The sequence below is a fragment of the Pongo pygmaeus genome, chromosome 15 (genome assembly GCF_028885625.2).
Source record: "Pongo pygmaeus isolate AG05252 chromosome 15, NHGRI_mPonPyg2-v2.0_pri, whole genome shotgun sequence".
Taxonomy (NCBI): Eukaryota; Metazoa; Chordata; class Mammalia; order Primates; family Hominidae; genus Pongo; species Pongo pygmaeus.
Genome location: NC_072388.2, coordinates 105,966,176 through 105,983,559, shown reverse-complemented (window position 1 = coordinate 105,983,559; position 17,384 = coordinate 105,966,176). Strand labels below are relative to the sequence as shown.

At 41.7% G+C, this 17,384-nt stretch overlaps 2 gene segments (V, D, J or C); both read left to right on the top strand.

Moving 5' to 3' along the window:
- Positions 1–415: 415 nt before the first annotated feature.
- On the top strand, positions 416–942 carry LOC129013133 (immunoglobulin heavy variable 3-23-like). The segment is given in 2 exon segments: positions 416–522; positions 626–942. Coding segments are annotated over 2 exon segments (366 nt in total).
- Positions 943–16,494: 15,552 nt separating this feature from the next.
- LOC129012430 (immunoglobulin heavy variable 3-23-like) lies at positions 16,495–17,099 on the top strand. The segment is given in 2 exon segments: positions 16,495–16,602; positions 16,702–17,099. Coding segments are annotated over 2 exon segments (444 nt in total).
- The last annotated feature ends 285 nt before the right edge of the window (positions 17,100–17,384 follow it).

Here is a 17,384-nt window from a genome sequence, read left to right as displayed (position 1 = left end):
CAACTGAGGCCAGCTGTGAGGCACATAGGCCCGGATACTAGGACTCACTCATGCCAGATGTAAGCCCTTAGACACATACATAGCCCCTCCATGTGTGGGTTCACTTTTACATCTGTACATGAAGAAACCACTGACTCCTAAATACCATAATTTATACACATAGGTAAACATAATTAAAAATGTGATAGTTATTAAGTGTTTATCACAGAACAATTTCACAATAAAACAGCATTTTCCCAAATATAATCATTGTCATCGAAATCCCCAAGGACACTCTCATCTGCCCTGGGCCCTGCCCTCTCCTCAGGCATCCCACCCCAGAGCTTGCTATATAGCAGGAGACATGCAAATAGGTCCCTCCCTCTCTTGATGAAAACCAGCCCAACCCTGACTCTGCAGCTCTGGGAGAGGAGCCCCCACCCTGGGATTCCCAGGTGTTTTCATTTGGTGATCGCACTGAACACAGAAGAGTCATGATGGAGTTTGGGCTGAGCTGGGTTTTCCTTGTTGCTATTTTTAAAGGTGATACATGAGGAAATAGAGATATTGAGTGTGAGTGGACATGAGTGAGAGAAACAGTGGATGTGTGTGGCAGTTTCTGACCTTGGTGTCTTTTTGTTTGCAGGTGTCCAGTGTGAGGTGCAGCTGGTGGAGTCTGGGGGAGACTTGGTACAGCCTGGGGGGTCCCTAAGACTCTCCTGTGCAGCCTCTGGATTCACCTTCAGTAGCTATGCTATGCACTGGGTCCGCCAGGCACCAGGGAAGGGTCTGGAGTGGGTCTCAGTTATTTATAGTGGTGGGAGTAGCACATACTATGCAGACTCTGTGAAGGGCAGATTCACCATCTCCAGAGACAATGCCAAGAACACACTGTATCTTCAAATGAACAGTCTGAGAGCTGAGGACACGGCTGTCTATTACTGTGCAAAAGACACACAGTGAGGAGAAGTTAGGGTGGGACCATACAGAAACCTCCCTGCAGGAACGCTGGGGAAAATCAGCTGCAGGGGGCGCTCAGGACCCACTGATCACAGTCAACCCCAGAGGCAGGTGCAGATGAAGGCTGATTTCCTGTTGGGATGTGGGACTTCATCTTCTTAAAGTTTCTCTAGTGAACCTCTCTAAGTTCAGAATTCTGTGATTACTAGTGTCATTTCTACATATTTTTAAAATGATTGTTTTAATATGAAAACCTATTCTCATATGCAGAAAATGCAGATTGATCCTTACAGAGGAGATGAAAAGTTCTCAACCATGGTCACCACTATCAGAGTCCTGAGGAAGCTCAGGGCTTCCAAGTGAGTCTTCTCCAGTCAGACTGAGGACAGGAACTCCAGAAAAATTCCTGACTAGAACTGAGGTATTTCTCCTCACAAGAGAGCTCTAGCTGCGGGGGTCTGTTCCTGCAGACCCCTGACCCGGTGACGGATGAATAAAACGTACACTGACACACAGATATTCTGTTTTGCCAGTTCAGCTGAGGGTCTGAGGCCACTTACAGACTCCAAGAAGAATCCTGTAAAGAATGGCAGCAGTGGCCCTGAGCAGCTCGCACTCCAGGCTTGTATTTAGTATAGAACTAACAACATAAGCTCTGAGTCAACACACTTGTGGATAATTAACATGGTTAAGAGAGTAGTTCTACGAATGATTAAAGCTCAGGGACTGCAGTCTAAAGTAAATACCATTAGGGGGCAATACCCTGGTTAGTTAATGGAGGTAGGGTAACCAGACTTAACTGGGGAGGCCTCTGTTGTCCCTAGTATTTACCCTATGCCTAATGCTCTAAGGCAAGAACCAGCCGCCTTCAGCCTGTTCAATTATTTCAACCTTTCGGCCTTCCAAAAAGTTTATGACTATTCCCTAAAACTTTCCTTAATATTTCCCTTTAATATTTCCGCCACCATCCTGAGTGAATCCCAGCAAGAACAGTCTTTGGGGATTCTTATTACAGCAAAAAGAGAGGCTGGGCCAGGGTCAGTGTCATGTAGAACCTCACAGGTTTCTCGTTGGACCCTTCTCCTGACACTGAAGTATGCAAATCAGAATCAATACTGATCTGGAGATTCTTTTCCTAATTCATTTACTGTCTTTTTTAGTTGTTGTTCTCATTTTTCCATTTGCTTTTCCTGCTTTCTAAAAACGGAAGATGTTTTTGCTGTGGTCAAAATTCCAGGCCATAAGCCCTTTTCCTGGCGCTCAGGTGGGTCTCAGGCTGTGGCTGCTGCAGTCACGCAGGAGAGTCTGGTGGGACTTTCTTCACTCCTTGTCACTCAGGACCCTCCACTGTGTTGCATGGAGACTCATTTCGAAATACAAGTTGCCAGTGGGAACTGAAGGGACAAGCTTTTTGGTTAACATGGGATGTGGATGTGTTTCTAATCCTGTTCTGAAAAACCTTCGCACAGTAACGTTCTTCACCAGTGGGGGAGGAAGTGGGTGTGAACGTTGTCAGAATAAAAATGGAGCCACGTGTGTTATAATCTTTACAGGTGAAGCCTGAGAAGGTCATGAATAGAGGGTTCTCATGCACACATCCCTGATAACAAGAATTACCCTAAAAATACTCTGCACAACCACAACCTTCAACAAAGGCTACCACAGCAATAAGAGAATTAATATTGTGGGGATATCTGCCCTGCAGCCTTAAACTGATGCCACCCTTGTTATTGATTCTTCTACCCCAGGATAATTGTCTCAAAATAGCTCACGTAATCTTCTCATTTATCCTTTAAACACTTGTCTTCCTTTACCAACCTAAATGTGACCGTGGATAATCCCATTGCAATGCTCATTTTCAAATAAATATGACTTGATTTTGGAGAACCTCTTTCTCTCTGATGTTTAGGTTTGACAATCTGCAGAGGGACACACCACTTTCCTGTGAGATGTAGGGGATAACAATTTTTGGGGATGGCTGGAAACATGCAATATCCTTAGGGTCGGCCGTCAGTAAATGCAGGCTGGATGTCTTAGAAAGAGCTCAAGCTGCTTAATCACCACGGAGTTTTACCTTCTCCAGATCTGTTCTAATGGAATCAGGGCCAAGTTTGTTATTGATGATAATCTACCTAACATTGAGTCAACTGATCACAGTTTTAATAACATCTATTTAAAAATTCACACCTGGATTATTGTTTGATCAAATAACTACAAAGTATTGCCCAACCAAGCATACCATCAGGCAGACTGTCACCCACAGAGAAAAACATTAATGAACATGAGTTCAATGTTCTTACATTGTCATAGGTGTAAAACTGATTATGTTTAAATTATGCTATTTTTATTTTTGTTATTGAGTTGTAGAAGTTTCATTTACATTTTGGATACTAGCGCTTTTTCAGATACATGGTATATTATCCAATTCTGTGAGTTGGAATTATTTCATTGCTTTGCAGAATCTTTTTTTAAATCTAGTCCCACTTGTCCAATTCTGTTTTTTTAAATGTCCTTTGAATGTAAAACCCAGAAAAAGATTGCTAATTTTTTGAGTGTTGGGAGTTTTACAATTGCAGGTATTTCATTTAAATATTTAATGCATTTAGAATTAAATTTTTGGTTTATTCTAAACTAAAATTCTTAATTCTTTGCATGTAAAAATCCAATTTTTATAACACGCTCTTTGGAAGACACTATAATTTAGCAATTATATATCGATGGTTCTCATGCTGAAAGTCAGCTGGCCATCAATATGTGGGTTTATATCTAAGCTCTCTGTATGAATTTATGCGAATGCCATTCTGATTTATTACTGTATGTTTCTAATAAATGTTGAGGCCTGGAAGTGTAATACTTCAAGCTTTATTCTTGCCTTGTAACAGATATTAGACTAAAATATTCTAACATTTTACTATTGAGTATAATGATAGCTGTGGCTTTTCTTAATTGGTTTCATTATGTACAAGTTGTTTTCTTGTCTTCCTACTTTGTTCAGAGTTTTTATAATGAAACCCTGAATTTTTTTCAAATGTTTTCTGTGACTGATGAAATGTTACTGAGATATTTTTTTCTTTAGTTTTTTAATGTGGTGTACCAAATTGATTGATTCGAGAATGTTGAATCATCTGTGCATCTCAGAATAAATTTGAGTTGATCATGGTGTATGGTCTTCCATGAAATCTGTAGAATTTATTTTACTGTTATTGGGGGGTTAATTTATGTCTACTAATGATATTGGTCTATGGTTTTCTTTTATTGTGGTGCCTTTGTCTATTACTGGTAATACTCTAACGGTAGCCTCATAGAAAGAGTTTGGAAGGTATGTTGCAGACTGCCTTCAAAATAGATTTTATCAGTGGAGAAATGGTGATAGCTTTTTTCTTCAGTTTTCTGTTGGGAAGAGTTTTTTTTTTTTTTTTTTTTGAGACAGAATCTCACTCTGTTGCCCAGGCTGGAGTGCAGTGGCACAATCTCGGCTCACTGCAAGCTCCGCCTCCTGGGTTCATGCCATTCTCCTGCCTCAGCCTCCCAAGTAGCTGGGACTACAGGCGCCTGCCACGACGCCTGGCTAACTTTTTGTATTTTTAGTAGAGACGGGGTTTCACCGTGTTAGCCAGAATGGTCTCGATCTCCTGACCTCGTGATCCTCCCACCTCGGTCTCCCAAGGGAAGAGTTTTATGTTGTTTAAAAGATATTTTGAATGACTTAACCTGCTTAACGGGCTTACATAATATTCCTTTCTTCCATTCTTTTTAAAGAACTGCTTACCTCTCCTAATTATTTTTAGGGTGATTTTTTTTCATAAAGATTGCGTAATACATTTTGAGGTGAAACTTAGTGGATTTTTTCTAATGAATTAGAAATAATAAATCACTTAATTGACTATTGTATTAAGGTTGATTTGTTGAATATTTGCTAACGGCCAGTTCTTTAAGCTGTGACATGTACTAAATCCCTAACTGACTATTTTATTCAGGTTGATTTGTTGAATATTTGCTAGAGACCAGTTCTTTACACTATGGCATGTAATAAATCCCAAATGGCAGTATGTCATTGTTTACTTAGCTTTTGTACTTATATTTTTCAGAGGAAAAAACAATACTGTAAATTGTAAATATCCAATACCTAACAGTATTGTATGCAAATCTGTGATTGTTGGCAGTGTCATCTCTGAGAAACAGATAAAGTTTATTTACTATACATAAAAAAAGAGTTTGGACGGTGGACTCCTCACCAATTTTTGAAACAGTTAGAGAAGGATTAGCATTACTTCTTTAAATGTTAAGACTAATTTTATGATGTAACATATAACCTATCATGGAGAATGTTCAAAGGGTTCTTGAGAAGGATGTGTATTACATGGCTCTTGGTTGGAAGGTTCTGTAAATGTCTTTCAGGTAAATTTGTTCAATAGCATTGTTCAAGTTCAGAAGCTTATTAAGAATTTTCTTTCTGGATTTGCTATACATTATTCTAAGTGAGGTATAAAGGTTTTCCCTTATTTTTATATTGTTTTCTATTTTTCTCTCTCTCTCTCTCTATATATATCTTAAAGTTTGCTTAATGCATTTATATTTGTATTTGTACTGTGTAAAAAATAAAATAAAATAATAATTGCTTAGTGAGTTTCATGGCACAATCACGTTATAAGTAATCATATTTTCCCAAATGCTGCCATTGCCACTAACTCCTCCAAATACATGGTATGTGATCCAATTCTGTGAGCTGGAATTATTTCGTTGCTTTGCAGAATCTTTTTTTGTTAATCTAGTTCCACTTGTTCAATTCTGCTCCTCCAGGAGTCTCACATCTCCTCTGGGCACTGCCTTCTTCTCAGGCGTCCCACACTGGAGCTTGCTATAGACGAGGAGGCATGAAAACAGGGCCCTCCCTTTCCTGGTGAAAACAAGCCCCAGACCCGGCCCTGCAGCTCTGGGAGAAGAGCCACAGCCCTGGGATTCCCAGGGGTTTCCATTCGGTAATCAGGGCTGAACACAGAACTCACTATGGGGTTTGAGCTAAGCAGAATTTTTCTTGTAGCTATTTTAAAAGGTGACTCATAGAGAAATAGAGTGAGTGAGAGTGAGTGGATATGAGTGAGAGAAACAGTAGATGTGTTTGGCAGTTTCTGACCAGGATGTTGGTGTATTTTCAGGTGTTCAGTGTGAGGTGCAGCTGATAGAGTCCATAGAGGACCTGAGACAACCTGGGAAGTTCCTGAGACTCTCCTGTGTAGCCTACAGATTCACCTTCAGTAACTACTGAATGAGCTGGGTCAATGATACTCTAGGGAAGGGGCTGGAGGGAGTAATAGATGTAAAATACGATGGAAGTCAGATATACCATGCAGACTCTGTGAAGGGCAGATTCACCATCTCCAAAGAAAATGCTAAGAACTCGCCGTAACTGCAAACGAACAGTCTGAGAGCTGAGGACATGGCCATGCACGGCTGTACATAAGGTTCCAAGTGAGAAAACATCGGTGTGAGTCCAGACACAAAATTTCCTGCAGAAAGAAGAAAGGAGTCTGGGCCAAAGGGGACACTCAGCACTCACAAAACAAGTGGAGCCCCAGGGCAGGTACAGAAAAGCAGTCAAGGGCTGCTGTCCTTTAGGATCTGCGCCTTCCTCTGCATGTAGCAGGTCCCCTCAAATCCTCTGCACTTTTATGTTTCTGTGCCCACCATGAGGTCCCTGGATTACAAAACTTTAATTTAAAAGATGAAACATTCTTATATGTCCCCAAAACAGAAGTAAGTATTAGAGGCACAAAAATGCACAGGCGGCTGGGTGAGGCTGTAGACACTGCCACCCCACAATGCCAGTCTCACAACTAGCACTGGAGAGTAGTGGGAGTTCAGTGGAGCTTCCTACCTATCTTGTGGTCCAAGCTAAGTCCAGTGAGGCCATTGGTGCCTTCCGGAGCACAGTTGTCCATCAGGATCTCCCATGTGTCCCAGCAACAGCCATGCCTCCGTGCCTCCACTGTGCACAGCCATTGTTTGTGAGGAGCTCCCAGGATGGGTGTCTTTGGCACACAGCAGGTGACTGGTGTTAGAGTTCAGTGCAGCAGCTGGCTGCCTGGTCTATTGGGCTCCCTGATGTTGGAGGGATTGGAGGTGCATTCTCAGGCCCAGCACCCTCTTTGTGAATTTTTATATAAAAACCCTGATTTTACTTCATTTTCTCAGATGACACAGATAACTAAAAACAGAATCTGCAAAGAAATTGTAATTTTCAGCTTTACCCCAAATTCATTGTTTCTTAATTCTGTGCAAGATCCAGACATATTATTGCCTTCCACATGAGAAATTGTTCTGTTTATACTGAAATCATTTTTTCTCATATTCTTTCTTTTTGCCCAAGTACAGAGATCTTGTTGAAAATAAGTTGGGTTCTTTCCACACACTAAACCTCACCTCCCCTAGAGAAAGAGCAGAGATTGTCCTCACTCTAAGTCTAAGGGAGGAGCTGTTCCTGCACAACTCAGAGCCTGCAGAGACCTCCAGGTGCAGCTTCAGTGAGTCAGACATTTCTCCATGCGGGCGACCTCCAGTGCCTGCGACTGCTGCTCAGGCCTAATTGTGGGTTAAGAATTAGGACACCCTTTAGGTTATCACATCTGAATCCTATTCTGCAAATCACCATAAACAGAGATAGTTCAATGGCCATTCTCCTGACATAAGTTTCTCTTTATTACTTGGTTCCAAGTATGGAGAAATATGTGACCCTATATTTGTCTGAATCCAATCTCAGAATCCACTGCGTTACTCTGGGAGACTCACAAATCAAACACAGGTGAGCTCTTTATTCTCACAGAAATGTATGTATTTGGGAATTTCAACATATTGTCCAGAACCTGTGCATGCCAACTGTGTTTCTCGGTGCACTCTTGGCCTGGTGAAGCCGTCACAGACCCTCTCCCTCATGTGTGCCATCTCTGCATTCTCCATCTCGGTGCACTCTTGGCCTGGTGAAGCCCTCACAGACCCTCTCCCTCCTGTGTGCCATCTCTGCATTCTCCATCACAACCAGTGTTTCCTCCTGGAGCTGCATCCCTCAGCCCTCACGGGAGGGAATGGAGTGGATCGGGTGCATAGGTCACGGAGGGAGCACACATTACTCCCCTCTCCTCAAGAGTCCAGTCACCATCCCCTGATCCATGTCCAAAAACAGTTCTTCCTACAGCTGAGCTACATGAGCAATAATCACATAGCCACGTATTTTTAAGCAAAAGACACAGTGAGGAAACCACTGTGTGAGCTCACACCAAAACCTCCCTGTGAGGGTGCATAGGACAGAAGGGGTTACTCAGGACCCCAGGGGGCTTTCAGGACACCAAAGGGCACTCAAGACCATTGTAGAGGCACACAGGTAGCTGGGGGCTCTCAGGAACCATGGAGGAAAATCAGGACACCAAAGGGTGTTCGGTATAGTGGGGAGCTCAGGACAATTGTGGGGATTCAGAAAGAACAGGTTCAAGGCTCAGCTTCAGGGCAGGTGCAGCTGGTGTGAAAAGGGGCTGGATGAGGGGTTTTGTGTGACCATCATGTTTCACCACCAGACACCCTCCACTACATCTATTCTAATGCATGTGAGTGTTTGTATGATTAGAAAATGATATTTATGTAAATACATAACCATAGCTAGGTGTATCAAGTTGTCCTCTCCATCTTATATCAGCCTTGTCCGTAAGGACTAATTCCCCATAATTACTTGAGGACCTCATAAATTGTGGTCAATTATGTAGGATTCCTCTCTTTTTCTGCCTTCCTTCCTCCCTTCTTCTCTCTCTCTCACACAGAAATTTACATACACCCACCCCACAACACACATAAATCTATAACTTTTATTACCTGATGTATTCAATAAACCTGATTAATGTGTTTTCCAGCTTCATTGTTTATGTTGTTGTAGCAATAAAAACCATCTGTTTCCCAGCTGTGTACTTCTCTAAGCTGAGTAGCATCTTTGTTCATAATACCCAGAATGAAAAACAACCCAAATGTCAATCATCAGCTTAATTGGTAAACACATTGTGGAAAAGTCATTCATTGACATACTACCCACTACTACCATCAGCTAATGTTGGCTACGCTCAACAGCATGGCTGAATTCACAAGTACTTCAGATGAGTAAAATGAGCCAAAGTGATCAAAGTGCATACATAGGATACAACTTTCATAAGTTCTATAGAACAAAAAGTAATCTAAAGTTGCAAAAAAATCGGTAGTTCACTGTGAATATTGTAGAAGAAGGGATGGTCTAGGAAGGAGGAATTATGGAACAAGATGAAATTTTGAGGGAATTGACTTGTTATCTATGTTGATAGTGATAATGTCTATGACAATATTTGCAAAATTGAACACTTCATGTGGAGATTTTTTTTTAGTTTAACCCCATTAAAGATAGCATTAATTAGAACAGGTATAAATAGGTATCAGAGGAATTAGAGATAAATAAAATACATGAAAAGTCAGAGAATCCTGAATATACACATGAATGAGTGCTGAACATCTCTGTATTTTTAGAGAAGCACTAGAATACAGCAAAATAATGGCATAATTTTACATCACTAAGAAAGTTTGTCAAACCCACCAGGCATGTTGTATTAGTTCATTTTCACACTGCTATAAAGAACTACTTGAGACTGGGTAGTTTACAAGGAAATGAGGTTTAGTTGACTCACAGTTCTGCATGGCTGGGGAGGCCACGGGAAACTTACAATCACGGTGGAAGGTGAAGAGGAAGCAAGGCACGTCTCACAGCGCAGCAGGAGAGAGACAGAGCGGGGGAAGTGACCCATACTTTTAAACTATCAGCGGTTGTTAGAACTCACTCACTATCATGAGAACAACATGGGGAAACTGCCCCCATGATCCAATCACCTCTCACCTGGTCCCTCCCCTGACGTGGGGATTACAATTTGAGATGATATTTAGGTGGGGACACAAAACGAATCTATATCACATGTCCAGTTCTGTCCTGGAGTTGTTTCAGGGATCTAGTGTGTCCTGTTGATAGAAACAGTGACACCAAGCTCACACCATCAGTTATAGTTGACAACATGCAAAGCCAAGAGATCTCAACTGAGATTTAGTTTGGAAGTCGTGTCTGATAAAGTCACACACTCAGAGCAAGTGAATATGGAAAAGCGTATTATATGTACTGTAGAGTTGTCTGCTGAGTGCAGGGCAGGTCTCCCAGGAAAATCTAAAATAGCTTGAAAGAAAACCAAAGGAGACTGCCTCAGCGTTTTTATAATGGTTTAGTGGTGGCAGCAGAGTGAGGCTTCCCACTCACAGATGGGGGTTTATAGGGTTTGAAACTCCCACTGGCATCAAATGAAGAAGCTCCTGTGAGTCTGAACTAGATTCATCTTGTGTGGCAAAAAAGGAGATGATGGAGGAGTGAGCCTTAAGTAATCAGCAGTCATGCACCAAAAAATAGTGTGACAACTTATTCTATGCAGCAGGAATAAAAATAATGAGTAAGAAAGAAGATAAGTGTTCAGTGTGGATTCGAATCAGCGGCGGCTTCTCATTTGCGGTTCAAGTTTGGCCGCTGCCAGCCAGCGTCCTCGGGCCATGGACACCCCAGAAAATGTCCTTCATTTCAAGAAATACAGGATCAACTTACAGCAACTATAAAATGTACTATGGAGACGGAAGCCCATGCACAAAAATACAATGTGAAGCAGCACACAAAATAAGGCTTGAAGTAGAAAATGCCATGATAAGAAAAACTATAAAAAAGCAAGATGACCAAATTGAGAGGCTTGAGAAAATCCTGCAATGTTCAAGTTTGCTGCAGCAGGTGTTGCAAGAAAATGGAACTACAGAAGTAGATGAAGCTTCTTCTGAATTTAAATCTGGATCCTTGCAGGAGTCCCCAGCCCGCAAACCACACACAGGTCCATGACCTGTTAGGAACCAGGCTGCACAGCAGGAGGTGAGTGGCAGGCAAGCGAGTGAAGCTTCATCTGTATTTCCAGCCACTCCCCATTGCTCACATTGCCACCTGAGCTCTGCCTCCTGTCAGATCAGCAAAGGCAATAGATTCTCGTAGGAGTGAAAACCCTTTTGTGAACTGCACGTTCAAGGGATCTAGGTCACATGCTCCTTATGAGACTCTAATGCCTGATGATATGTCATTGTCTCCTATCTCTTCATGATGGGACCATCTAGTTGCAGAAAAACAAGCTCAGAACTCCCATTGATTCTACATTATGATGAGTTGTGTAATTATTTCATTATGTATTACAATGTAGTAATAATAGAAATAAAGTGCACAGTAGATGTAATATGCTTGAATCATCATCCTGAAACCATCCCCCAAACCCCCACCTGTGGAAAAATTATCTTCCACGTAACTGGTGCCTGGTGCCAAAAAAGGCTGGGGACTGCTGTTCTATAGCTTCTGCACTAGAATCTACTAATCAGTAAAATCTAATTTAATAACTAGTTTTAAAAACATAACAAGAATATGTGCTGGCTGAGTGCAGTGGCTCATGCCTGTATTCTCAGCACTTTGGGAGGCCGAGGCAGGCGGATCATTTGAGGTCAGGAGTTCAAGACTACTAGCCTGACCAGTATGGTGAAACCCCATCTCTACTGAAAATACAAAAATTAGCCGAGCATGGTAGCACATACCTGTAGTCTCAGCTATTCAGGAGGCTGAGGTGGGAGAACTGCTTGAACCCGGGAGGCAGAGGTTTCAGTGAGCCAAGATCGTGCCACTGCACTCCAGCCTGAGCAACAGAGTGACTCCATCTCAAAAACAAAACAAAACAAAACAAAAAGAATATGTGCTGACAAAAAAAAAATTCTGAAAGATAATAAAATTGTATTACTAGACTGTTAAAAAAAAAAGTGTTCAGTGTGGGTGGACAGCACCCAGATCTACAGAAATGAGATGACTTTAGAAATGTAAGCAAAGAATAACGAGAAAAAGAAGAAGGGGATGGAGAATTAAACAGGGGCCTGGTCTAATGTCTTGGGTAGAAGCTTTTCACAATCAAGGACTACCAGCTCATTCTGCAGGTCTTAGGTCAGCCATCTGCTTAAAAACATCAGAAACGCCAGAGGGTCTATGAGGATGCTCAGTTTAACATCTCCTATTTGAGTAGCTTTACAGTTGTGTGGAATTCTTAATTGACACTTTTTTGTTCGTTTTTAGGGACAGGCTCTCACACTGTTCCACAGCTTAAAGTACAGTTGTGTGATCATAGCTCAATGTAAATTTGAGCTGCTGACTTACATAACCTTTCCATCTTAGCTTTCTGAGTATCTACAACTAGATGGGCACGCCACCCCTACCCTCCTTATTTTTTAAACGTTTTTTTCATAGAAATAGCATCTCTTTATGTTGCTCAGGTTGGCTTCGATTTCCTTGTCCCATAGGATTTCCCTCACTTTGCTTCTGAAAGTGGTGTGATTATAGGGATGATCCACTGCATCTGACTTGAATTTATTCTTTAGTTGTAAAATATGAACCCAATAATTAACTGCCTGAATGTTTTCTGCAGTGAGTTAGTTAAAAGCATCTGATAAGATTCCTTCCAATATGATTCACGAGCGGTATTTTCTGCTGATGTTCCTTCCAGTTTCCTGCTGAAGACCACAGGGAATTGTGGAAAAGATGTAGTAAAAAGAAAGCCTTAAACTCTTCATTATTAGAGTGGATATCACACAGGAATCACTTTCAGTATTTTGTAACACATGCATGCAAAAGAGCAAACATGATCTCTGGGAGTAAAGTCTATAAGCGTATGGGCCTTTTAGCTACCAAGTCATAGGGTAATAACTGATGTACCCTGAGGACTGGACCATGATTCCAAAGTGCTAGTGGGAGAACCCTTGACCAAGGGAGTTTTACATTTTATTAAAATATGTAGAGATGCCACTTTTTAAACATTCCCAGAAGGTTGTGAGTGGGATTGACTCTGTCTTGTATGAACAATGACAATGCCCTCCATGATTGGATAATATTATAAACTAGATTGAGCTACAGTGTTTGCCGTATTGAATCACTGTATATTTTATTTTTTAGCCCCATGTTGTCTACATGTTAGCATTTGCTTTAAAATGATATTAATCAGCTCTGTAGTAGGTAGAAATTCATCTGAGAGTTTCTTTCCTTGTTTTACACTTTGATAGGATTTCCAGAATACATAAGAACCCTCTCTGTTTGTAAAAATATTCCAGGCCAGGCCAGTGGCTCATGCCTGTAAACCCAGCACTTTGGGAGGCCGAGGTGGGTGGACCACTTGAGATCAGGAGCTGGAGACCAGCCTGGCCAATATGGTGAAACCTCATCTCTACTAAAAATACAAAAATTAGCCAGGCGTGGTGGTGCTTGAGGATTGCTTGAACCCTGGAGGCTGATGCTGCAGTGAGCCGAAATTGTGCCACTGCACTCCAGCCTGAGAGACACAGTGAGAGTCCATCTCAAAATAAAACAAAACATTCCAAAGTTGTGCACCATCTGGAAGCATATGTACTTAATTCTCATTTTTAATTTATTAAAAAACTCTAATAAGTTCAATGTTTTCTGCCTTCTCAGTGATTTCACAACACATAGAATAATATATCCTAAAAAAAATTGTTCTCTTAATACAAATTACTAGTTAATAACCCTTACTTTATTATTGAGGTATTATCCATCAGTGTTCATCAATGCTGTCAATGGGACTCTTACATAGAGAATATACACAATATTTTCCTGATCATGACATAAAACAGATGTGAACACATTCTTAGTATTCAGCTATGTCTCCTGTCTATCACGTTATAAACCACATGCTAACTTTGACTTTATTGGGACTTGTTCTAATTTCAAACTAGTTATTTTTTATCTTCATGCAGCTAGATTATTATGTGTGGCTATTTATTCAGAGAGTGATAAAGACAACATTAACAATTTTCACTGCAGGCATGTCTAGGCAACCCCCTGTGCTCAATGACCTTGGTGCGTTGGAGAGTCTACGGGGACTCTTCCCTACCTGCCTAGGAGAGTTCTCTGCCTCCTACCTCCACCATTTTCCTCTTTGAAGAAGTACATCTAACTGTCATTAGAATAGAGACAAAGACAAATCTTAACTGCTTCCAGCTGACGGGGGATGCTGTTTGGGGAAGATCTCTCTTGGAGGCCTGTCTAAGGGACCCCAGGAAAAGGGAGCCATTATCCCAGGCTTCAGTTGCATGAGCGTTTGGAGTTTGATGGTTTGAAAATGAGAAGAGACAAATCGGTTTATTAGAAGACATGTACCCAAACCTAACAAGGTTATCAAGGTGATAAGGACAGTTTGAAAGAAAATTCCAGGGCTGCTGACATGCCCAGATAACTGCGGCTGTAGTTATGCCTGCTAAGGTTTGGGCGCATGGGGCTTGGCTTTTGTTAGCTCCCTGGGATTTATTTTCCCAAGGAAACCTCCAGGTTAGGGGCACCCTATTCATTCCCATCACCTGGCATGATTTAAAGGATAATTGCTTAGAATTAAAATACTGATACGGATTTTTTATATTCCCCATCCCTTTTTGCTTCTTCTGGGCTGTAGCCAGAGATCATTGATTGGCGCTCAGGAATAAGCAGAGTTAGTCTAAAATGCAGGCAAATACTTAAACAACTGAGGAGATTAGAATTTAAAGACAAGTGTATGATATGTTTTGAAATATAATGTTTCTCTTTCCAGTTTTGGTTTTTGTCAGAAGCAAATAATGATAAGACTGAGTTGTTTGCAAAATAAACTTTAGTCTTAAACTTGGCCTGATTATTTGCATAAAGTGCAGCAAGAATATTAATAATAATTCTGTAGGAAAAGCCTGCAAGCACCAGGAGTTTCACAGTCTAACACTATGAGCACATGCATCCTCACGCAACTCACTGAATATTTCCAAGCCAGCCTGTTCTGATCTTAAATGCCATCCAGTGGTATCTGCCCCAGGTACACTAATACATGGGTCCTGCTTCTCTCTGCAGCCTCCTCTCTCCTCAGATTGCAGGTTTTGCTTATTGTTTGTTTTCTCTCTGATATAAACTCAGATATGTTGAAGGTTTTTTTGTGTGTGGTTGTTCAGGTTTGTTGTTAATGAGGTCAGAATAAGATCATACTTTACTCTTTTTTTTTTTTTTTTTTTTGAGACGGATTCTCGCTCTGTCGCCCAGGCTGGAGTGCAGTGGCGCGATCTCAGCTCACTGCAAGCTCCGCCTCCCGGATTCACGCCATTCTCCTGCCTCAGCCTCCGGAGTAGCTGGGACTACAGGCGCCCGCCACCGCGCCTGGCTAATTTTTTGTATTTTTAGTAGAGACGGGGTTTCACCGTGTTAGCCAGGATGGTCTCCATCTCCTGACCTCGTGATCCGCCCTCCTCGGCCTCCCAAAGTGCTGGGATTACAGGTGTGAGCCACCGCGCACGACCCATACTTTACTCCTTTTTATATTCCCATGCTTTAGTAACTGCTTTTCTCTATCAAATCCATTAACTGAGAGAACAAATCACATTTGGTTACAGGTGAACAATTAAATAGTTTGGCATATATTTATGTACTGGAATATAATGCAGCTTGAAATCAAGGTATGCCTCACTCATATAAAAAACATGGCTAAATTCTCAAGTAATTGTGCCGAGTGAAAGAAACTAAGGAATTAAGAGTAAATTTTATATGATACATTTGTAGGAATTTTAGAAGAGGCTACTGTTGTAAATTAACATGGAGAAAATTTGAGTTTGTCTGACAGTACACTGTCGGGAGTAATGGGGATGTGAGTTGAATTTCAGAGAAATAAGACAAATATTTAGGGATTAATTTAATGATTCAAAACCTGATTGAAGTGCTGAGTAAATGGTTGCAAACATAGGTCAACATTTTTCAAATCCGTCACTATAAATTTGAATTAATTATTTATTAATTACACTTGAATAAAGCAATAACAAAGAAACTGATGAGATAACATTTGACTAAAATGGAGCAATAAACAGATCAATATTAACACAAGGAATATGACTGACTTATGAAAACACATACATGAACCATGGTTCACTCTACGTATTTCGGTAAATTACAGAAAGTTGACATAACAGATGGGGAATCCTGCAGACTTCACTAGGCATGGGCCACGCTGCCCTGGAGTTGTCTCAGGGGAGCTGCCTCCTCCAGTGGTTAGAGCGCAGGCCCAGGTAATAGGACTAATTTTTTTAGATGTGTAATTTTAGACACACTGCACAACTGCTGTGTTCTCTGTGTAAATTATCTCCTGTAAAATGTAACGTTGAAACCTACATTAAATATATTGTATAAATATGTAAGAATAAATTAAGATTATGAGAGATAAATGTTAATCAAGGCACAAGCACATAATATAAAATTATATTTTCCTGAATGATATAATTATTCCAATCTGTCCCAGGACACTTCATCTGCACTGAGTGCTGCCCTCTCCTCAGATGTCCCACCCCAGAGCTTGCTTTATAGTGGGGGACATGCAAATAGGGTCCTCCCTCTGCTGATGAAAACCAGCCCAGCCCTGACCCTGCAGCTCTGGGAGACGAGCCCCAGCACTGGAAGTCGGCTGTGTTTCCATTCGGTGATCAGCACTAAACACAGAGGACTCACCATGGAGTCTGGGCTGAGCTGGGTTTTCCTTGTTGCTATTTTAAGAGGTGATTCATGGAGAAATAGATTGAGTGTGAATGGACATGAGTGAGCGAAACAGTGGATATGTGTGGCAGTTTCTGACCAGGGTGTCTCTGTGTTTGCAGGTGTCCAGTGTGAGGTGCAGCTGGTGGAGTCTGGGGGAGACTTGGTACAGCCTGGGGGGTCCCTGAGACTCTCCTGTGCAGCCTCTGGATTCACCATCAGTAGCTACGACATGCACTGGGTCCACCAGGCTCCAGGAAAAGGTCTGGAGTGGGTCTCAGCTATTAGTACTGGTGGTGGCACATACTATGCAGACTTTGTGAAGGGCCGATTTACCATCTCCAGAGACAACGCCAAGAACACGCTGTATCTGCAAATGAACAGCCTGAGAGCCGAGGACACGGCTGTGTATTACTGTGCGAAAGACACAGTGAGGGGAAGTCATTGTGCGCCCAGACACAAACCTCCCTGCAGGAACGCTGAGGGGAATCAGCTGCAGGGGGCGCTCAGGACCCACTGATCAGAGTCAGCCCTGGAGGCAGGTGCAGATGGAGGCTGATTTCCTGTCAGGATGTGGGACTTCATCTTCTTCTTACAGTTCCCCAGGGAACCTGTCTAAGTTTAGAAATCTGTGCCTAACAATGTCTTCTCTATGTATTTGAAAGAAATTATTTTAATGTGGGGACCTATTCTCACCGACACAAAATGCAGATTGATGCTTACAGGGATGAAAATTCCTCAACCGTGGTCACCAGGATCAGAGTCCTGAGTAAGCTCAGGGCTTCCTGGTGAGTCTTCTCCAATG